This window comes from Anastrepha obliqua, chromosome 1 (genome assembly GCF_027943255.1).
Source record: "Anastrepha obliqua isolate idAnaObli1 chromosome 1, idAnaObli1_1.0, whole genome shotgun sequence".
NCBI lineage: Eukaryota > Metazoa > Arthropoda > Insecta > Diptera > Tephritidae > Anastrepha > Anastrepha obliqua.
In genome coordinates this window covers 23,055,787-23,079,852 of record NC_072892.1, presented here as the reverse complement: position 1 = coordinate 23,079,852, position 24,066 = coordinate 23,055,787, and the positions used below count along the sequence as shown (strand labels likewise).

Here is a 24,066-nt window from a genome sequence, read left to right as displayed (position 1 = left end):
CAATTCAAAATAGAATAACTTTTTTTATATTAATCGTAAAAATATTAAAAAAATGGATTTTAAAGCTGGACTAGTACTTTGCGATGCCGTTGTGGAAAATTAATAAAAAACTTTACCTTCCCCAAAAAAAAAATTAAAAAAGTGACCAAAATCTGCATTTTTTGACTTTTTAACCTCAAATTGCCAAAAATCCTGACGTGCTGGAGCATTTTCAAGGTCATATTCGTTTTCAGCATAAAAAAACCTTAAAACCTTAGTTAAAATTATCGAAAAAGTTTTTTGGTTGTTGGCCTGTGTTATCTATATTCGTTAAGGGGACAAAATCCTGTAAACGACCATATATTCCCTGATTTTCATTAAAATGATTTATCTTGAAGAAGTTTATACATTAAAATAATATACAATTTTTTTTAATCATTTATAATGGCGGATGTACACTCAATTCTTCCAGGAAGGTCGCAGCGGGGCTTCTCAATCGGCGGGCATTGTAGCATCGGCATCATACAAAAAACCAAACATTTTTTTGTTTATTAATGTCATAATTTCTATATGAATTAAACACAAATGGAAAAAATTCGAGGAATAAAATGCTTAAAAAAATGAATTTTGAGGGAAATTTTCCTACTAGTTTTGCTTCGCAAAAATAATTTTTTCGAAAAATTTTCGAAATTGTAAATTCACATAGAAAGTATTGTAATATCCTAAAAAAAGATGTGTGCAACATTTCAGAGAGATCTGTCAATAACTTTTCGAGTTATCGTGTACGCCAATTCGAAAAATATAGTTTTGAGAAAAATGCGTCTAAAGTTTGAATACATAGCTATACCTCTCCCAGCGCTCGGACGCAAAGAATAGAGTCGTCACGGTTGACGATTTATAATATAAGAATACTTAAATTTACGTTCTAAAATTTTTTTGACATATTCTTAAAGGATTATATTAACATTTTATGAAAAAAAATTTTTTTTTTCGAAATATGTATTACAGGTATCTGTCCCGTTAAGTCGGAGTTCATTCAATCCCGATTGTACTGTAATATCCTTTACTATACTTGTGTAGATACCAAGTATTTCAGCGCTATTGTTTCTTTTTCTTAAATTTTCTTTTAAAATGCTCGTCAATCGCTTTTATTTTCCTCTTTGCACGTCCGATTGCCGCTTGCTTTCATCGAAGTTCTCCTATTTGCGATAATGTGCGCACACACAGCTAAAATATGCTATTTCCCCTACCTTTCTCAACATTAATTTGATTGACAGACACAAAATGAAATTTTTTCCACATCCACTTACGATAAGAGAAGTTTGCCTTGCATGTCCTCACATTTCAAACGTACTTACGTATGTATGTGTGTGTGCTGGTATAACTGTTAAAGAAAGTGGAAAGGCAGTATGTCATTTTGTCTGGCTGAAAGTTTCGAATGTATGTATACTACATATCTATCTACGCATACCTGCATATGTAAATAATATTATATTTAAATGCCTTTCTGTGATTTGTAAATAAAGATTTTTTTAACCCATAACTTAAACGCACTAACTAAAGCGTTAGGAATCGGGTTTAAATTTCGTGTGTTTCTAATTGTATGCGGTTGTTCGAGTTAATCTCTGAAATGGCTGAATCCTTTTTGATGTTCACCTGACTCACGCGAAAAGAATTTTTAGAGCAAATTTTTTCTTATTTTCAGATCCGTGCCTATGAGCGCACTAGGATTTTATAACGTTGTTGTAGTTTGTTGACAGTGCTATGCGCTTTCTTCCATATAAGAACAATCGAACGTGTACATTGTGTGGAAGAAATGGCGTGACACCTCAGCAAATAAAATTTAACGCGCTATAAAACTGCATACTCCGAGAGACTAAGAATTCTGGTTTAAAAGTTGAAAGATTTGAATAAATTTTGAGATTTTTTTAACTATTTGTAACTTTACCTCATACGGCTTTTGTTGTAAGGCTCTGAGCTTGACCTTCAGCGAGTAGTAGAGGACATAAACATTCCTCTAAACCAACTTTTCATGCGATTGACTTGAACGTAATCGCAGAAACCAATAGAAAGTGGTATCTGACTACTAAAGGTGCTAGCTCAATGAAAGTTTTGCTTGCTGCATTTGCTTTGCTTGGCTTTCAAAACTTGTATGGGCAAATGGGCGCCTTGAACGTTGTCGCAACAATCAGATGATTCATAAAAGGAAACAGAGATAGCCATAATCAATAAACATAATACAGTTTTGAATCTTGACGTTAACCAGAAGCTATGAAAAAATATTGCGAATTTTTCTTTTAATAGTACAAGATAGATACAAGATAAGACGTCAATCACGCCAACGACGAAAGTTTGCGCGATTTTTTATTTATTAGCAATAATTATTTTATATTCAGATCGACAAAAACATGCGCGAGCTTGCTAGAGACGAGGAACAATTCAAGAATGATATATACTTTACATGTATGCTTTTCAATGGCATTTATTAGTTTAGTTTACCGTAGGTTGACCAGGCTGGCTGAAAGCCATCACATAGACCTATTGGTCCTTAGTGGAACCAGATGGTGCTTGACTCTACATTTCCTTGTAGTAGGCTTCTTGTAAAAAGCCTGCGTCTTTTGCGAATCTAAGTAAGCTCTGAAGCTCTAAGCCCGAGAGACATTCTAACCTCTCATATTGTAAAGCTCCTAAATATTTCATTCTGGTTCTAGCTAATGCAGGGCAAGAACATCGAAGGTGTTCAAGAGTTTCCCTCTCTTCTAGTTCTGTCAGTACACCTACGATAGTTCTGCTTTCCTTTCTAGACAGGGCTAGTACGAATCATTTTCGCGGTTTTACAAGTGGCTAGATTATTCCACCTCCTGTCTATCCGTGTTTTCATGTTCGCAGCGATGTCATTGTATACCGTATTTAAAGGTTTCAGTATGTATAATAGTTTTTTTGTACGAGTTATATGTAAACAGCGCTTTTGGCAATCTCATCTGCAATTTCGTTTCTCGCAATGCCCTTATGTCCGGGTACCCAATAGATGTGTAACCGTCTGTCTGCGGCTAGTCTCTCTATGGCTTCCCTGGTCCTAAGAACGTTTTAGATTTTTTTTTAATTATTATTATTTACATTGTAACTAGTTAATAAATTATAAACTAACGAACAATTTGGATTTAATTTTGTACAATACAACTAAATTTTAAAATATCTGCATCAGACTTGCAGGGAAATAGGCTACTGCGTGGGTTGGTGCGGTTTTTTTCGTTTTAGCCTTTCTTTCCATTTACCGGGGTCAATTAGGGCTGATGCTTCGCTATTTACATGGTGGCGTAGTCTTTCCATATGAGACTTAGCGTTGATGTTGATCGAAGTGGCAACTGATTCGCTGCCAAGGTCGCGTTCGATATCGGTGTTGCGGACGTACCAAGGTGTACGAGTATTAACAGCGCATCGTAGTACCTTATTTTGGAATCTTTGTATGGATTTTATGTTGGTTGAGCTTGAGCAGCCCCATAGCTGGATCCCATAGGTCCAAATTGGTTTAAGCACCTGCTTATATAAAAGAATTTTTTTGTATAGGGATAAAGCTGATTGGTTGCCCATGAGCCAGTACATGTTTCTAAATCTGAAATCTAACTCTTCTCTTTTCTTTTTAACGTGAGCATTCCATCTAAGCTTGGTATCTAGTGTCATACCTAAGTATTTGGCGGTGTTGTGATACGGGATTTGCAAGAACGTTTTAGATAAAATTTCATATGAGTTTATTGCCGCTTGGCTGTCAACGTATATATTTATGCTGGAGTTGATCGATGTCCTTGCTAGTGCCATTTCTGCAGCCTTTCCTACCGCAAAGACTTCTGCTTGAAAAGTACTGCAATGGTCAGGGAGCTTAATTGGCCGCCTGATGTCCAGCTCTGCGGAATAAATCCCTGCACCTACTTCGTTCATCATTTTCGAGCCGTCGGTAAATATATTAAGCGTATTGGGGCTAGGTTTCATACCTTTTTTCCACTCCTATAGAGCTATGCCCGAATATTTTACAGGTAAATTCACCCGTTGCGTTAAGTCTTGCGGCAGATCTAGCTGCTAGACCTTCTGCCGCAATGTCAATCGGTGGTAGGTTGAGTATTCTTTCAAGTGCTGCTGTAGGAGTAATTTTAATTGCCCATGACGTGCACCAGAGACGTTGAATACGTTGAATACTTTCCATAGGTGTTTTGTGTGTCGGTTTTTCTCAATGCAGTCCGGCACACTAGAGCACCATAGAGTAATATTGGCTTTACTACAACAGAGTAGCACCAATACATTATTGAAGCAGATAGACCCCATGTAACTCACAGCATTCTTTTACATGCATATGGTGCTTTACTGGCCTCTTTCTTCCTCTCTAATATATTGTACTTCCATATTTAAAATGAACAAGTCAATATATTTTTTCAAAATTGGCATATAGTTTATTTATACGTTAAAATAATATACATTTTTTTTATTTTAATCATTTAAAATGGCGGATGTACAGTCAATTCTTCCAGGAAGGTCGCAGCGGGGCTTCTTAATCAGCGGGCATTGTAGCATCGGCGTCAGTGACCTGAATACAAAAAACCAAAAAAAAATTTTGTTTATTAATGTCATAATTTCTATATGAATAAAAAATAAATGAAAAAAAATCGCGGAACAAAATGCTTATAAAAACATGAAATTTGAGGGGAATTTTCCTACTATTTTTGCTTCGAAAAAATTATTTTTTTGGAAAAATTTTCGAAATTGTAAATTCACATAGGAAGTAATATCATAAAAAGAGATGTGTGCAACATTTCAGAGAGATCGGTCAATAACTTTTCGAGAAAAACGCGTCTAAAGTTTGATTACATAACTATACCTCTCCCAGCGCTCGAGTGCAAAGAATAGAGTCGTCACGGTTGACGATCTATAATATAAGAAATACTTAAATTTACGTTCTAAAATTTTTTTGACATATTCTTAAAGGAGTATATTAACATTTTATGAAAAAAAAAATAAAAAATTTTTCGAGATTTTACAGGTATCTGTTCCATTAAGAGTCAATATATTTTTTCAAAATTGGCATATAGTTTATTTATACGTTAAAATAATATACATTTTTTTTATTTTAATCATTTAAAATGGCGGATGTACAGTCAATTCTTCCAGGAAGGTCGCAGCGGGGCTTCTTAATCAGCGGGCATTGTAGCATCGGCGTCAGTGACCTGAATACAAAAAACCAAAAAAAAATTTTGTTTATTAATGTCATAATTTCTATATGAATAAAAAATAAATGAAAAAAAATCGCGGAACAAAATGCTTATAAAAACATGAAATTTGAGGGGAATTTTCCTACTATTTTTGCTTCGAAAAAATTATTTTTTTGGAAAAATTTTCGAAATTGTAAATTCACATAGGAAGTAATATCATAAAAAGAGATGTGTGCAACATTTCAGAGAGATCGGTCAATAACTTTTCGAGAAAAACGCGTCTAAAGTTTGATTACATAACTATACCTCTCCCAGCGCTCGAGTGCAAAGAATAGAGTCGTCACGGTTGACGATCTATAATATAAGAAATACTTAAATTTACGTTCTAAAATTTTTTTGACATATTCTTAAAGGAGTATATTAACATTTTATGAAAAAAAAAATAAAAAATTTTTCGAGATTTTACAGGTATCTGTTCCATTAAGAGTCAGTTCTATGCCTTTTAGCTCTGGGGGGCATTTATTAAATTTTCTTCAAAAAATTTTGTTTGCAACATCTTTTTTAACTTGACCTGTTTTGCATTATTTATGTCTCCGACCTTACCTTTATCTCTAAATTTATCTTTACCATAAATTTGTATCCCTATTTTTATTTTCATTCTTTTCCTTATCACCTTCACCTTTGCCCTTATATTAAATATCTAAATTTGCCTGCATCTTTGTCTGTATTTCTACTTACCTTCATTTTTATTTTTATCTTTGCCTTTATACTTTTCTTCAATTATTGCATAAAGGTGAAAACCTTCATCTTTGTGTTCATCTTAAACATGAATCTTATCCTTATACCGTTGCTTAACGTAAGGTGTTTCATTATCAATATTAAGGCATACATTTAGGAGGCACATAGGCCTACATGTTTTGGTATTTGCATTAGTTGCATTTTTGAATTGCCGTTTTCCGCTTTAAACAACACTGATTTACAGTTTGATTAATTTTCTTACCTTTAGCATCAAAATAGGTTTTGAAGAACATTCTACTCTTTATATCTTAGAAATATAGTTTAGCCGTAAAAGAGATGTAAAGAAGCCATGCTTGCTTATTTATATGTACATTTATAAGAAGACTTATCGATCAGTACAACCGTTTTATGGCCCATTGCTTACTGTGTAAAACTAAATCTTTTTTATTTAATTTTTCATCTCTTTACAGCTAATTCAAACTAACAGCAAACGCCAAACAATCAGTTTACATAGGAAAAGCGCTGAGCCTGCACTGAAACTACTCCAATTACTAAACAATAAAAATCTACAGCATCTTCTTGGAAACTATTATTCTGCCTGAAGACGACATTTGTGCAGTGACAAAAGCGCCTACACCCACACTTACATACTTGTATATAAAGAAAATATCAGCAAACACCCTTTCTTCTCAACTAACATTCGTACTGCTGCTGCACTTTGATTTTGCTTTGATGCCAACTATTATTGCTGCTTAATTTTCGGCCTCAGTTGGCGCTCACGACTCACGATTAATATTTGTGATACTTAACATTGAAGAAAGAAGAAGAAAAAGAATACAAGGATACGTTACACATAGAGTAGAATCCGTTTATTTGCGAGACACATTGTTCATAAATTAATCACTCGATATCGTCACTCCGCCATCTTCTCCGTTCAGCCTAAGCCTTCAACACAATGGGTGACAATATAATTGGCTCGGCGAGTTTCTTGCATTTGGGCGATATCGTATCGCTCTATGCGGAGGGTAGCGTTTGCGGCTTTCTCAGCACACTCGGGTAAGTTACAAGTAATAAATAATATAATTTGTGCTACTTATTTACTTCACCTACCCATACACGCGCCTATAAGCCCATGCATCTAGGCAGCATATTCCTTGTTGTTTTTATGTTTATTTGTTTGTTTGTGTTTGTGTTATATAAATAAGGCCAAGTATTTGTGTAGTGGCTCGCATGTGGGTCACAAATTTTTATCTACCTCCAAAGTCCATGCACCCGTTATAATTGCCTGTGGACTCCTGTGCCTCCCCCCTAATCTAGCGTGCTTTATACATTTTTATTACCTCTTCTAATTACTCTCGTTGCATACCCGTCGTGTGATGTGATTATGCGCTGTTAATACTTTGGATTTGCCATTAACAAATTTCATTTTTATTTTACACCACCGTTCCACATCATATCACAAACCAAATCAAACCGCCTACTCTGCCCACCAATGTGACTATGTGCGCCCACTGCCTGTGAAAATGTCTTCAACGTCCATTGGCTCGTTTGCTCGCTGTTTGTTGCCACAAACCTAATGACCTCCAATTCATCGCCGCTAATTACCAACGCCAGCCTTGTGGATGATCGTACCGTAGTGTGTCCGGAGGCGGGTGATTTAAATTACCCGCCGAAGAAGTTTAGAGGTGAGTCTTGTTAAACTACTTATTACTATTTTGTTTTTTTACAGTTAAGTTTAACACCCAGTCTCATTTTCTGGGCTGGCAACTCGTGCAATGTCGCGTTTTTTCTCGGCGTCCGTCTTGTATGCAAGCGTTTATTTTTTCATGCCATCGTTACAGATTGTCTCATCAAGGTTTGCCCTATGAATCGTTACTCCGCACAGAAGCAATTCTGGAAAGCCGCCAAACAGTCTGCCAGCTCTAACACAGACACCAACCTGCTAAAACGTTTGCATGTGAGTTCCGCTATTTGATTCATACCATATTTTATGAGCATGTATAGGGTACCCCATTAAGACTGCCTATTTTGTAATTAACGAACTTTATTTTTTTTTTGTGTCGGTCATAAAGGAGACAGCGACCTGAAAGATGTATTGTGCTCCTTTCATGGATACAGAGTATTTCCTTGAGTCCAACTTCCCCAATAAATTTCAGTACTGGTCCTTTTTTAATGAGTTTTATTTTCTTCTCTGGAAAAATGTGAATACCTGGGTGTTTGTCCGCCTTATGTATCTTAATCCCTACAGAACTTGCAAGCTCCATCGGAATATATTCTCAGGTTAATAAGATCTACAATCAATCTACAGAATTCCCCTGTTAAAATTCTTGTGGTGATTTTAAAATTATTCTTATTTAATTCCACACAATCTTTAAATCGGTTTATGTTAAAGCAACCTATCATTGATTTGGTTTTGAGTTTGGGGGAAACGAGGTCTGCTATACCATAGCGCCCAGTAGCACAAAAACCCACAGTTACTACAACGCTAAAATATAGTCTATTACTCCCGACTCTAAAAAAATCCGATGGACCCGTGGTGAGGCAGGATGTTTAGTGACCATCACACCCAGTCGTGCACACATATTAGTCTGACCAGGCTCACCTCTCCAACAAGGGGAGATCTGATGGCATGCTCCACTCATAGATCTGCGCAAGCCCAACCACCCCCAAGCAAGTGGCTGTTACTTCTCGTTCAACCATTTTGTTTCGAGTGCAAACCCATTTATCTGGCTGACACTTGTATCTCTAAGGTCATCAGTATCTTTCAAGTAAGATGTTAGAACCACAACAACGCTGCTCAAGGCTACACTAGGCAAAATGATCTCGCCTGATCGTATACCAAACAATTTTTCTTTTGACTTTACCCCTTTTTATCTCTCTTCTCCCCCCATTCTTTCAAACAGCACGCAGCTGAAATCGAGAAGAAGCAAAATGATACCGAAAATAAAAAACTGCTGGGCACCGTGGTCCAATATGGCAGCGTCGTGCAACTGCTCCATCTCAAATCCAACAAATACCTAACCATGAACAAGCGACTGCCCTCACTACTGGAGAAGAATGCCATGCGTGTTTACTTGGACGCCAATGGCAATGAGGGCTCCTGGTTCTACATAATGCCCTTCTATAAATTGCGTTCTGCGGGCGATAATGTTGTGGTTGGTGACAAGGTTATATTGAATCCCGTAAATGCTGAGCAACAAAATTTGCATGTAGCCGCCAACTATGAACTCCCTGACAATCCTGGCTGTAAAGAGGTGAATGTACTCAACTCCTCAACTTCATGGAAAATTACACTTTTTATGGAGCACAAAGAAAATCAAGAACACATTCTGAAGGGTGGCGACGTTGTGCGTCTCTTTCACGCGGAACAGGAGAAATTCCTCACCATGGACGAATACAAGAAATATCAGCATGTGTTCTTACGTACGACCGGACGTACAAGCGCGACGGCGGCCACGAGCAGTAAGGCATTGTGGGAGGTTGAGGTGGTGCAGCATGATTCTTGTCGCGGCGGGGCTGGACACTGGAACTCGTTGTATCGTTTCAAACATTTGGCCACCGGTTATTACCTGGCTGCCGAGCTGGAATCGGTGGGCAGCGCATCTTTGGTGCACTCGTTGGAAGGAAGTGGTCTGGATGCATCGCTAAAGGAAGCAGGTGTGTAACGGAGGGGAGAGTGAAAGGAAGAGTACAAATTTTGTAATTAATTTCAAAAAAAATTGTTTTTTTTTATTTTATCAACACAACAGAGAAGAGCAAATGTGAACGCTACCGTCTGGTGCCGGTGCCATACTCCACAGAAATCGCATCGGTGTTCGAATTGGATCCCACAACTATGGCACGCGCCGACAGTCTGGTGCCGCAATCGAGTTATGTGCGTTTGCGACATTTGTGCTCGAACACATGGGTGCATGCCACCTCCATACCCATTGACATAGACGATGACAAGCCAGTGATGTCGAAGGTACGTGCACGCACACACGCACACGTGCGCTGAGTGCCACACAAACAGTTTCATTTCAAATTCAATGTAATTTTCCATAGGCCTTGAACTCAATTTATTCCAATTTTCGCAGGTTTGTTGTTCGCCCATCAAAGAGGACAAAGAGGCGTTTGCACTCATACCTGTCTCGCCTGTGGAAGTGCGTGATTTGGATTTCGCCAATGACGCTTGCAAAGTGTTGGATACCGTTACGAGCAAATTGGTGAACGGCAGCATTTCTATAAATGAACGACGCTCGTTGATAGCATTGCTGCAGGATATCGTCTTCTTTATTGCGGGCATGGAGAATGAGCAGAATAAGGCAAAGGCCTTGGATTTGACTATTAAGAATCCGATACGTGATCGTCAAAAACTCTTGCGCGAGCAATACATTCTAAAGCAACTGTTCAAAATACTGCAAGGGCCATTCCAAGAGCATCCCAGTGGGGAAGCGCCCTTTCTGCGACTAGATGAGCTCAGTGATCCGAAAAATAGTCCCTACAAAAATATTTTTCGCTTATGTTATCGCATATTGCGTCTATCGCAGCAAGACTACCGAAAGAATCAGGTAAGTATTCGCAGGAGTAAACGAAATTGTATGAAAAAACAAAAACAATTCTCAATACGCTCACCTTTTTTTTTCGTAGGAGTATATCGCCAAGCATTTTGGACTCATGCAAAAGCAAATTGGCTACGACATCCTGGCTGAGGACACTATCACAGCACTGTTGCATAACAATCGCAAACTGCTCGAGAAGCACATAACAGCCGCTGAGATTGAGACTTTTGTGGGTCTGGTGCGTAAAAATATGCACAATTGGGACTCGCGCTTTCTCGACTATCTCTCCGATTTATGTGTTTCGAACCGGAAGGCTATTGCTGTGACACAGGAGCTAATTTGCAAAAGTGTGCTCAGCTCAAAGAATTCGGATATACTAATCGAGACACAAATCAAACATTTCAAAACGCCTGTGAGCGACGGCTACCGTAGTGCTGCGGACGATTCATATTCGCTGAGTACACTCACAGAGGTGTTGGATGATGATGAGAAGTCAGATTTGATCTCCAATACAACCACAACAACCAGCTGGGACACGACCAGCCTAAATGATGCGCCAGAAATTGAAGAGAAATACGAAATACATCTGAAGTGGCGCGGTCAGCCAGTAAGTTCATATAGAGAAATGTGAAAAATGAAAAGTGAATTCGGAAGCGCATGAATAGAAAGTGTAAATCCAACCGCTATTAGAAATAGAAAAGGTTGTTGCTATACACCAATGTATTTTCGATTTCACCATTACATTTACGTGTAGAATTGTTTTTATTTATTTGTTCTTCGCTCTTAATTCAAAGAATTCTCGTTCGATGGGCGATCTGGCCGATTGCGCCGCTCAAGGCAAAGAGGAGGAGACAGCCATACTCAACTACTACCGCCATCAATTGAACTTATTTTCGAACATGTGTTTGAATCGTCAATATTTGGCACTGAATATTTTATCGCCCCATTTGGATATCGACTTAATTCTAAAGTAAATATATTGCACTCATGTGATTCATAAGATTTATGGCTACATAATTTTATTGTTGTTGAACTTTTCAGATGCATGTCCGATGAGACAATGCCATATGAGTTGCGCGCCTCTTTCTGCCGTCTAATGCTTCATTTGCATGTTGATCGCGATCCACAGGAACCTGTGACGCCCGTGAAATATGCGCGCCTTTGGAGCGAAATACCATCGAAAATGTCGATATTAGAGTGAGTGGCAAAAATAGAAGTAAAAAAATTATACATTTTAACCAAATTTATGAATATTTAAACTAATGAAGTCATATATTTTTCAAAATTAGTTAAAAATATTACCTTTTTTTAGCTATGATGGTAAAAATCAGCAACCCGATCATAATAAGGAAGCTGTGCGTGCCAAATTCAACACCACAATCGCCTTTGTCGAGAATTATCTCTGCAATGTGGCCACTAAAGTGTGGCTTTTCACTGATCAGGAGCAAAATAAATTGACTTTTGAGGTTTGCCGGTGGTAAAGTAGACTTCATTCTGATGCTAAATTTCATTATATTTCTGCAGGTGGTAAAACTGGCACGTGATCTCATTTACTTTGGCTTCTACAGCTTCAGCGATCTGCTGCGTTTGACCAAAACTCTGCTTTGCATTTTGGATTGCGTATCTGAAACCGGAATGGATGGTGCGGCAGGAGGGCGTTTCGTCAATACGGACATTGATTGTAAGTCGCGCAAGAATGGGTACAAAAATTTACGAAATTACGTTTTTTCTAAAAAATCAAACAAATTACTAGCCGCAGTTTATATTCGACTTGCCTTTGCATTTTCTTACCTTTAAAATAGTCTATTGGTTTATTTATTGTCTGTTTAAAATGTTGCCATTTAATTTTGATGAGTTTCGATTTCGGCTTTGCTTTTTTGTAACAATTAAAAAAAAAATGCTAATTAAAATAAAAAGCGGCCCATGAAGAAGAAACGGGTGAGTGTTTTTTCAGTTATGCTTACAAAGTTTTTTGATCCGCCGCATAACCATAGACTTTGTTGAATTTTTTACGAATACTAACTCTGTTTGGACTAACCTCTGTCCTCCCTCGTACAGCCGAAGGTGGTGTTCTCCGTTCCATTGGCGACATGAATACCGTAATGACCTCACTGGCACTCGGCTCTGTCGGCCAAGCGATCGCCTCGCCTGCTTCGCTGGCGCTACAACATCGCAAATCTGTTTCCCAGATGCTGAAAGAATATCCGCTGGTCATGGATACGAAATTGAAAATAATCGAGATTCTACAATTCATACTGGACGTACGTTTGGATTATAGAATCAGTTGCCTCCTATCGATATTCAAGCGCGAATTTGACGAGACCGAACTAAGCGCTGCTGCAGCAGCCAGTGCTGCTGCGGCCGCCAACACAACCGGCACAGCCGAAGGCGGTGCAACTGATGATGGTAATATTAGCAGCGGTGAGACAAGCAGCAAAGATGCGGCTCTATTGGAGGCTGCTGCCACAGCTGCGGCTGCGCTCAGTGCACGTCAGAAGAATATCGATTTGGAGTCAATTGGTGTGCAGGCGGAGGATATTTTCGACTGCGACAGTGGCGATGCGGCGAATTTGGACTTGGATGGACAAGGTGGTCGCACTTTTCTGCGCGTACTGCTCCATCTGATCATGCACGATTATCCGCCGTTGGTGTCCGGCGCACTACATCTGCTTTTCAGGCACTTTAGCCAGCGGCAGGAGGTGTTACAGGCCTTCAGGCAGGTAAGTGGCAACACGAAAGCATTCTTTTGATTTGTGTTTGGTATTCAATTTTAACATTTTCGTTTATAAACATACAGCATATTTCAAATGTTGACTAACCGAAATTTTTCTTTTGAATTTACAATTTGCCTTATAATTTACTAACTGCTCATTACTACCCGTAACCCCTCCGCAAACCCAACCCAATATATCCGTGTGCTAGCCAAAATGGGATCATATCGTTAGTACTAACAATTTTTATTTATTTCCAATACATTTGCTTTAAAACGCTTTGATTATTGCAAACACTTTTACAATTCATTTACTGAAATTCCACTTTGCTTGCAGGTGCAATTGCTTGTGTCCGACAGCGATGTAGAATCGTATAAGCAAATTAAATCCGATTTGGATATTTTACGACAAAGTGTTGAAAAATCCGAGCTGTGGGTATACAAGCCGAAAACAACGGATGAGTTCAGTGCAAGTACGTTCACTTTTTCTAAAAAACATCTAAAAACATCTGCATACTCTACTTAACTCTCTCACCACCCTCCAGCCGCTGAACGCTCTTCTGACCCGGCCATCGATGTGTCCAATTTGAGTAATGAATATCGCGCCTCACTTTCCAATGAGCAGCTCAATGAGTACAGAAAGGTTAAAGAAATACTTATGCGTATGAATAAATTCTGCGTCACCTCGGGTATGTATGGAAAGGAGATCCTACGTCGCACGTTAAATGTGAAATTTTACTACCAAAAATTTATTGTAATGCCCATTTTTGTCGATATATTTTTGCCTTCCCTCGCACAATCTGGAAAAACTGCAATGGCGCATTTTCTGTTTTGTTTTTACTTTTGTTTTATAACCAACCAATATTTAATCTGTCTCTATCTCTCTTTCTGTTGCACAAGGACCCATCGTTAAGCCGCGCAAGCACGAGCAACGCCTTTTGCGCAATGTTGGTGTTCACACTGTTATCCTTGACCTGCTGCAAAATCCCTATGATGAAAAGGACGATGTGCTCATGAAAGAGCTGATGTGTTTGGCGCATGAGTTTTTGCAGAATTTCTGTTTGGGAAATCAACAAAATCAAGTCTTGCTGCACAACCAGTTGGATCTGTTCCTGAATCCAGGCGTGAGTTACATATTTGTTTGGGTTGAAATTAATTTAATTTTGATACCGCGATAATCCCATTGCGTTATATAAAACTTAGTCTGACTTTATTGAGTTTAATTACATTCTCCCATCTAATTTTTTTTTTGTTTTAGAAGAATTCAATGTATATCGAGTTCATATTATTGTACCAGCTGTAGCTTGGGTATTAAAACTTTGTTTAAGTTTTTAGTTGTTTTCAATAGCACAAATTTATCGAAATGGATTTGGAAGTTCAGAATGATGAGAGGTATCGATGTGTTAATTTGTGTCCTCCATCCATTCAACGAACAACTCGTGTAATAATTTAAATATCTTAATGAAACTCCCGGTTATTTTTTCAAATACCAAAATATAATGAACTAGCATTTCCCAGTGGGCTTCGCACCACCATACATAAAATGTTTGTTTTATATCGCAAGAAATTTTTCATATTAAGTTTTCTTTATAGAACTCGTAAAATATTTAAACAGTTGAATTAGTTGATTTTTTTCATTCAACATACTTTCTAAAGATGTCACAATAGCCTTTTCTGTACTTTTTTAAAATTTGATTGTGGTGGTCACCTATATACAGGTAAGGTGAAAGAGCCGATAAAAACTTGTAATTAAACTTTGATTCTTTAATCTCCATTTAAATTTTTTACGCTAAATAAATTATGCTAAAATAAATAAAGTTAAAAATGTTTTTCCAGTTCCTTGAATGCTCCAGTTTTTATTATAATTTCGTCCAAAATTAATATTAACATAATACACTTACAACCACAACAGTACAACTCATAAGCGGTACGCTCATAAGCGACTGTGTATTTGTTGTTGTTTTTCCCATATAGGCATTTCGTATGAGAGGAAACCATTACTCACATAAAATGTCATAACTCAGGAACGGGTGCACCGATTTCAATCAAACTTCACACAAACCACCTCCTCAAAGACAGAAAATAACTCTAAAATGTTTGTGTCAATCGGTTCGGCGGTTCTTGAGTTATAAGATTACCAAGGAAATGTAACTTCTTTTTATATATATAGATTTAGACAGATATCGTCCACCCAAGTCGCCGAGCTTATAAAGGGTTTTCCAATAACAGGTGAGTCAAACCACGTCAAGTGGGCCCCGAATTTTCCATCAAATTCCCGATTTTAAAATCAAATGCATTTTTGGATAGAGAATTCGTCACATAATAATTGCTGTGAATAGTTTTTTTTTATTTCGCATTTTGTTTATGTTATTAACAATTTAATTTTTTTGCATGATATTCTTGTAAAATCAATATCTCAGAAACTACAATTGATAATTTGATGAAATTTATTTTGGTTACCGAAAAATGTTTACTCTACCGATTTAACGTCCAAAGACTGTGTATTTGTTGAAACAATAATTTTTAACAATAATTTTTTTGAAAAATCGCAATTATTTTTGCGTTCTTCACGCTCTAAATGGACAATATTACAGTCAGATTAAGCGCACAACGCTCACCTTTAATAATCTGTAAAAAAAACTTTGTTCATCCAATCCGTTCTGAAGATATCGAATTTTTTGTCAGTCGAGGCACTACGCACGAAAACGAACTTGCATGAACATGGCTTTGCAGAGTTGTACAGTCGCCGCAACTTCTAGTGTCAGTGTGCTGTGATTCCTAGTATGTTGTCTATGCTTTGAGGTTAGAAAAAAATTATTATGTATTGTTATGAAAATGGTTCGACCTGATGTGTGTTGCAATCCGTTGGGGAAAAAGGTCATAATTGCGTACGTCATAATTTATTCCAAATAACCGCTCACTGGGATGTAAAATTCAATCAATATATCGGTAAATACGTTTGCAAATCATGTCGTATGAAGATATATAGAGATGGAATTGCTACTGAAAGTGCAGCGTATATACGTCCCAGTCCACAGTGGGTATAATCTTGATATTTATATACATATATTGTGCATTAAATAGTTATTATTTAGGCAAATAAAGTCAATTTGTTCTCAAAATTTGTCACAGAAAATTTTGATTAATTTTTTCTAATGCTGACCAAGGAGCAGAAAACGATGAGTCTGAAGTTTCTTCTGATGCAGAAGAATGTTCGGATAGTGAAGCTAATTTTGAAAACCAGGAAATTCAGAATGACCTAAAATTAGAAAAGGTGAACATTATTTTACAGGAACTTGGTGAACCGCCAATAAAAAAACGACGTTTTTCAAAATTAAGTGATATGAATGTCAAAGAGATAATAGCAGAAATCATCAACGAAAAAAAAAAAAATACAGCGAGAGCAAATATTCAACAAGGAAAAAAAAATTGAATTCAGCATTTGTGGAGAATATAAAGTCTGCTTTACATGAGAAAAAAAATACAAATGAGAAAATTCAATTTTAACAACGGTACCAGACTAGGTAACATCGAAACAAATGCGTGAAACAAGTGATCATTCACCCGTATGTAATTTACTATTGTATCGATAGTAAACAGCATCATTTAAGCCTTGCCATCATTTCTGAAAAACTAAGCCACGATACAGGTTCGGTTCACTTATTCAGCACAAGACTTGTTAAATATCTTAAAAGCAAATTTGGATCCAGAAATATAAAAAAGTTCTCTTAATTTTCTGATGGAGCTGCATCGCAGTACAAGAACAAATCTAACTTTTTGAACCTTTATTACTTTCTTCGCGACTTCCCATGGCAAGGGAGCGTGCGATGGGGTCGGCGGAGCAGTTAAAAGGCTAGCCCAAAAAGCAAGTATGCAGCGCGTTGCTGGAAATCATATTCGCGATGCTAAAGTTCTTTTCGAGGGGGCCAAAGATGCGTTTAAATCTGTCACAAATTTTGGGAAAAAATTGACTTTATTTGCCTAAATAATAACTATTTAATGCACAATATATGTATATAAATATCAAGATTATACCCACTGTGGACTGGGACGTATATACGCTGCACTTTCAGTAGCAATTCCATCTCTATATATCTTCATACGACATGATTTGCAAACGTATTTACCGATATATTGATTGAATTTTACATCCCAGTGAGCGGTTATTTGGAATAAATTATGACGTACGCAATTATGACCTTTTTCCCCAACGGATTGCAACACACATTAGGTCGAACCATTTTCATAACAATACATAATAATTTTTTTCTAACCTCAAAGCATAGACAACATACTAGGAATCACAGCACACTGACACTAGAAGTTGCGGCGACTGTACAACTCTGCAAAGCCATGTTCATGCAAGTTCGTTTTCGTGCGTAGTGCCTCGACTGACAAAAAATTCGATATCTTCAGAACGGATTGGATGAACAAAGTTTTTTTTACAGATTATTAAAGGTGAGCGTTGTGCGCTTAATCTGACTGTAATATTGTCCATTTAGAGCGTGAAGAACGCAAAAATAATTGCGATTTTTCAAAAAAATTATTGTTAAAAATTATTGTTTCAACAAATACACAGTCTTTGGACGTTAAATCGGTAGAGTAAACATTTTTCGGTAACCAAAATAAATTTCATCAAATTATCAATTGTAGTTTCTGAGATAATGATTTTACAAGAATATCATGCAAAAAAATTAAATTGTTAATAACATAAACAAAATGCGAAATAAAAAAAAACTATTCACAGCAATTATTATGTGACGAATTCTCTATCCAAAAATGCATTTGATTTTAAAATCGGGAATTTGATGGAAAATTCGGGGCCCACTTGACGTGGTTTGACTCAGGTGTTATTTTGAATAGCCCGCTATTTCGGTAGATGTCACTTTTGAAGCTGTCATTTTTTGATATTTGACAAATAGAAACTACGCCATTAATCAAAATGGAACGATGCACGCTTAAACAACGCATTGAAATTATTAAAATTCACTAAAAAAATAGCGAAAATCCGGCAGAAACGGTTCGTAAAAGTCAAACATTTTTAAGACATCGTGAAGCACCTTGTCCGACCGCAATATAGAAATTGAAAAAATTCGAGCTTTTGGGACAAATTAATAATATAAAGAATAAAACCCGTGCACATCGCTCAAGAACAGCCGAAAATATTGCTGTTGTAGCCGAAAGTGTTGAAGAAAACCCAGGTTTGTCCATTCCTCGTCGTTGTTTGGAATTAGGCATTCCACCAACGCCATTAGACCGTATTTTGCATACAGATTTGTGTCTTAAGGCTTATAAAGTCCAGTTAGCACAAGAACTCAAGCCGGCCGATCATCAACAACGTCGTTTCTTTGCTGATTGGGTTGTTGAACTGCATGAAAATGATCCGGAATTCCATCGAAAAATCATCTTAAGTGATAAGGCCCATTTCCACCTCTGTGGCTTCGTCAACAAGCAAAATTGTCGGATCTGGGGCTCAGAAAATCAAAGAGTTATTGTTGAAAAGCCTCTCTATCCTCAACGTGTGACTGATTGGTGGGGTTTATGGTCCGGCAGAGTCATTGGACCTTACATTTTCGAAAACGAAGCCTGAGCAACAATTTTTTTTTTTTTGCCTCCTTTATTAATTACACCTGTCGTATGACACTAAGTAATTCTTTCTGCAGCTTGGATTTTATAACATTAATCATTATCAATATTACATTTGGGTTAAGTTTTTGTGTGAGTTTACAAGTGTAGGTATGTGCATAGCTTTAAATTATTCTAGTTATCAGCTGAGTTGGGGTTGGTCGTTTGAGCCGCCTAGAGTTTGCCCTTTCTGCTGTTGGGAGTTGTCGCATGTCATTATTGGAATGTTTTATTAAACGGACAATATGATTTGTGCTGCGTTTGCGGATGATTTCTGCTACTGTTTCGATGTTGAGATCGCGATGAATGTCTTCGTTTGGGATGTACCAAGGTGCATTAGTTATAGTTCTGAGTATTTTTGATTGTAGTCGTTGAATAATGTTAATGTTACTTTTGCTTGCAGTACCCCAGATTTCTATGCCGTATGCCCAGATTGGCACAATCACAGTTTTGTATATAAGTATTTTATTCAGCAATGACAGTTTCGAGCGCTTGCCAAGTAGCCAATATAGTTGTCGGAATCTGTTTTTTACCTCATTTCTTTTCATCGTAATATGTTCTTTCCAGCGAAGTTTGGAGTCAATAGTCATTCCAAGGTATCTTGCTTTCGTGTCTATTGGGATTTGTGAGTGGTTTATTGTCAGATTCTTGTGTCTTACTTTCTTGTTGGAATAAACTACATGAATTGTTTTGCCACTATTGATTTGTATACCCCAAGCATTAAACCATGTTAGTGTTTTGTTCAAAATTTGTTGTAACTTGTTTGTTGCTGCTTCTAAGGTTTTATGAGTTGCCAATAGGACAGTGTCATCTGCAAAAGTTGCTATCATGTCGATACTTGCAGGCAGGGGAATATCAGCTGTGTACAGCACATATAGTACAGGCCCTAGTACACTGCCCTGAGGTACACCGGCTTCCATGAGTTGAATATTAGAGTATTTGTCTCTATATTTCACATAAAAGAATCTGTTTGCTAAATAGCTTTTCATTAACAAATAGTAGTCGAGTGGAAGATACTGTTTAAGTTTAAATATTAAACCCTTGTGCCACACGCTGTCGAAAGCTTTCGCTACATCAAGATACACAGCAACACATGTGTTTCTTTTGTCAATTTCTCATAATATTTTATTTGTTACTCTATGTACCTGTTCTATTGTTGAGTGTTTTCTACGAAATCCAAATTGGTGTGAGGGAAATAAGTTTCGCGCCTGTAGTATGGGGTCAAGGCGGTCAAGTATAAGCTTCTCAAAAAGTTTAGATAATGATGGAAATAAACTAATTGGTCTGTATGAAGAAGCTTCAGAGGCATCTTTATTAGGTTTGGGAATTGCGATGATTTCAGCAACCTTCCAAGGCAGTGGAAAATACTTCATTCGTAATGCTGAGTTAAATACATTTCTTAAGTACAGAGTTGCTTTGTCAGGTAACTCCTTTAGAATCCTTCCTGTGATTCCGTCATATCCTGGGGATTTATTTACGTCAATTTTTGTCTCAATTGCTATACGAATCTCTTTCGAAGTTATTTTCTTGATTGGTATATTTATGTTATTTGTGAGGTGGGCATGAAATTCAGAATTGTCAATGTCTTGGTTGTTATGTTGATTTGTAAATGTTTTTTTAAAATGATCAGCGAGTATTTTTGCTTTTTCTTTTGGTGTTTTCGCCCAAGAATTTATACTTGTCCTTAGAGGAGGTTGGTGCATAACCGCGTTTTCGATTTTTTTGCAGGCCTTCCATAGTGTATAGTTTGTAGCTCTAGTAGCTCCCAGTGATGCGATATATTTTTCAAATTTTTCGTCCTTGTCCACTTTTAATATATCTTTAATTTCTTTTGCTGCTATATTCAGCCTTTTTTTGATATCTGGTGAGCGTGTAGATTGCCATTGTTGCCTTAGTTTTCGTTTTTCTCTGATTTTTTCCAAGATTTTATGGGGTAATTTGTGTTTGTTGTTACTCATCTTGATTATAGGTGTGGAAGTTGTTGTTGCATACACTATACTGTCATTGAAGTATGCGATTGCGGAGTCTATTTCTTTTTCGCTCTTTAGGGGGACTTTTATGTTAAGGTGAATGGATTGCGCTATCGAGAGATGATTAACGATTTTTTATGGCCGGAATTGGCTGGTATTGATCTTTCACGGGCATAACACCTCTTATTGGAAAACCGTTTACAACAAATTACTTTTTATTTTTTTATTTTACTTTATCTGAATTTAATTTACGCTAATCACTGCAAAACTATTTTAATTCCATTCAATTTACTTTAATCCAGTTCAATTCCATCCATCCATACCTTTAATGATTTCTTTTCAACTCCTTTGGCAGATATTGGAGGCAAAGACTGTCTGCGCTATCTTCAAGGACAATCTCTCCCTTTGCAACGAAGTCACCGACAAAGTCGTTCAACATTTCGTGCATTGCATTGAGATCCACGGCCGTCATGTTGTCTATTTGCAATTTCTTCAAACAATTGTTAAAGCAGAGAATCAATTTATACGCAAATGTCAGGATATGGTCATGCAGGAACTGATCAATGCCGGCGAAGATGTGCTCGTCTTCTACAACGACAAGACTTCCTTCAACCAATTTGTCTCAATGATGCAAAGTGAAAAGTCGCCTTTAAGTGATACAAGTCCACTTCGGTATCACGTGGAGCTCGTAAAGCTGCTTGCCTGCTGTACTATGGGGAAAAATGTCTACACTGAAATTAAGTGCAATAATTTGCTGTCTTTGGACGATATCGTTACCATTATTTGCAATCCTGCCTGTATACCGGAAGTGAAGGAAGCTTATGTTGATTTCCTCAATCATTGTTACATTGATACTGAGGTGGAGGTGAAGGAGATCTACTCTTCGAGTCACATGTGGAATTTGTTTGAGAAATCGTTTCTCGTCGACGTCAATCAACTTATCGCCATCGGCGCCAATGCCAATAAGACTCTACTCAATTATGTACTGAGCGGTGTGACGAATGTATTGAATACCTTCTTCTCCAGCCCCTTCTCCGATCAGAGCACCATCGTGCAAACCCGTCAGATGATTTTCGTTCAGATACTGCAAGCCACCTATCGCCTGTCGCAGTGCAAGTGGCTGACACTGGCCGATCGCTTTAATGTCGAGAACTGCGTTCGTACGTTGGCTGAATCGGCGAAGACGCGCAACATTGCGATACCGCTCGACTTGGAGCAGCAAGTGGTGTCGATGTCTAGCAAAACAGCCTTGCTAACGCGTCAGACCACCAAATGGCTACTGGCCTCGAAACAGCCAAAATATGAAACACAGCTCTCGGCAAATTTAATGCGTTTAGACCGATCGATTATAGAGGGTTTGCAAGATATTGTATCGCTGTTGGAAGATCAACTGAAGCCGGTGGTGGAAGCGGAGTTGTCGTTGTTGGTCGACATTCTGTATAGATCGGAGTTACTATTTCCGCCTGGTACCGAGGCGCGCAAGCGTTGCGAGAGCGGTGGCTTCATTAGGAAGCTAATCAAACATACTGAGAAGCTGCTGGAGGAGAAGGAGGAAAAGCTGTGCGTGAAGGTATTGCGTACGCTGCGCGAAATGATGGCAATCGATGTTAATTATGGTGAGAAAGGAGATGCGCTGCGAAACACTTTGCTAATGAGGTACTTTGATCGGAAGGGGGGCGGCGGAAGCGGTGGAATTATTAGCGGTATTGGTAGAAGTGGTGTTAGTGTTGGTATTATAGGAGTCGGGGCCGACGCTAGCGGCATTGGTGGTGCGGCACAGCAGGCAATCGAAGGTATGCGGAAACATTTTCCTCAATTTTTTTAACCACCTACTCTTATTTACTTGCTTTTCTTTGATATTTAAGGTCAACCAGATGCTGGCGACCCCAGCGCTCTCGAGCAACAGAAACGCGTTCATTTGGTAACTCATGGCCCTGGCGCCAAGTACCTCCAACGTGCTGGTAAAACTCTACACGAAGTGCAAAACCATTTAGATCGCGAAGGCGCCTCCGATTTGGTTATTGAACTTGTCATAAAGTCTGTGCACTCACCTTCTATCTTCGTGGAGGCCGTTGAGCTAGGTATTGCGCTCCTTGAAGGCGGCAATCCCATCATACAAAAGGGCATGTACCAAAAGTTTTTAAGCGGCGATTTCAATCAGGCTTTCTACAAGGTTTTCTTCGAGAAAATGAAGGACTCCCAGCAAGAAATAAAGTCCACAGTGACGGTGAACACCACAGATATTGCCGCCAAGGCACACGAAAATAAGCAGGATGCCAACTTGGAGCTGGACAAAGTATCACGCAAACATGGCGTGAAGAGCAACGGCGTCGTCATCACGGACGAGCTGAAAAAGGAGTTGCATAATGCGGGTCTGGCAACAGCACGCGCTTACGGCAATGCACGCAGCATACATCCGGGTGATGAAAACTCTGCTATCAGCATTAACAGCCCATTAGAAGACATACTCGCCGAAAAGTTGGAAAAGCACAAAGACAGCAAGGAGGATCGCAATAAGATTTCGAATAAAGTATTGGTGATGCAGCCGATTCTGCGTTTTCTACAATTGCTCTGCGAGAATCACAATCCCGATCTGCAGAATTTGCTGCGCAATCAGAACAACAAAACTAACTACAATCTCGTCTCCGAAACGCTAATGTTTCTGGATTGTATTTGTGGCTCTACAACTGGCGGACTGGGGTTACTTGGTCTTTACATCAACGAAAATAATGTGGCACTCATCAATCAAACTTTGGAAACGCTTACCGAATACTGTCAAGGTCCCTGTCATGAGAATCAAAATTGTATAGCGACGCACGAGTCAAACGGGCTGGACATCATAACAGCGCTGATACTCAACAACATAAATCCGCTGGGTGAGAATCGCATGGATCTCGTATTGGAGCTGAAAAACAATGCATCCAAATTGCTATTGGCCATTATGGAGAGCCGAGGCGACAGCGAAAATGCCGAACGCATTTTGTACAATATGAACCCGAAACAACTGGTGGAGGTGGCCTGCAAGGCTTACCATCAGGAGGAGATGATCTACGAGAGCGATGATCATGAAGAAGGCGATGTAGATTCAGATGACGATGTATCAGTGAGCCCACGCGAAGTCGGTCACAATATTTATATACTTTGCCATCAGCTAGCGCAACACAACAAGGAGCTGGCAGCGCTCCTAAAGGCGTGCGAAGATGCACAGGCATCCAATTTCGATGCCAAAATGAGTCAGGCACTGATGTATTATGCAACACACACAGCGCAAATTGAAGTGAGTGTGGGAAAGACATAATTGTGTT

The 24,066-nt window shown here is 38.3% G+C and overlaps 1 protein-coding gene across 2 annotated transcripts in view; it reads left to right on the top strand.

Moving 5' to 3' along the window:
* Nucleotides 1-24,066, top strand: part of LOC129252964 (inositol 1,4,5-trisphosphate receptor) — a 63,591-nt gene that overhangs the window by 31,889 nt on the left and 7,636 nt on the right. The window contains exons 2-19 of one of the 2 annotated variants that reach the window (XM_054891165.1): nt 6,386-6,971; nt 7,530-7,600; nt 7,757-7,872; nt 8,819-9,572; nt 9,665-9,879; nt 9,992-10,465; nt 10,545-11,063; nt 11,251-11,426; nt 11,498-11,653; nt 11,769-11,922; nt 11,981-12,137; nt 12,374-12,394; nt 12,515-13,176; nt 13,504-13,639; nt 13,712-13,855; nt 14,067-14,290; nt 21,117-22,554; nt 22,627-24,038. In XM_054891165.1, the coding sequence (XP_054747140.1) occupies nt 6,871-6,971; nt 7,530-7,600; nt 7,757-7,872; nt 8,819-9,572; nt 9,665-9,879; nt 9,992-10,465; nt 10,545-11,063; nt 11,251-11,426; nt 11,498-11,653; nt 11,769-11,922; nt 11,981-12,137; nt 12,374-12,394; nt 12,515-13,176; nt 13,504-13,639; nt 13,712-13,855; nt 14,067-14,290; nt 21,117-22,554; nt 22,627-24,038 (6,930 nt within the window). In that variant the 5' untranslated portion in view covers nt 6,386-6,870. The remainder of the gene's footprint in view (nt 1-6,385; nt 6,972-7,529; nt 7,601-7,756; nt 7,873-8,818; nt 9,573-9,664; nt 9,880-9,991; nt 10,466-10,544; nt 11,064-11,250; nt 11,427-11,497; nt 11,654-11,768; nt 11,923-11,980; nt 12,138-12,373; nt 12,395-12,514; nt 13,177-13,503; nt 13,640-13,711; nt 13,856-14,066; nt 14,291-21,116; nt 22,555-22,626; nt 24,039-24,066) is intronic. The other variant, XM_054891166.1, reaches the window with a different exon arrangement.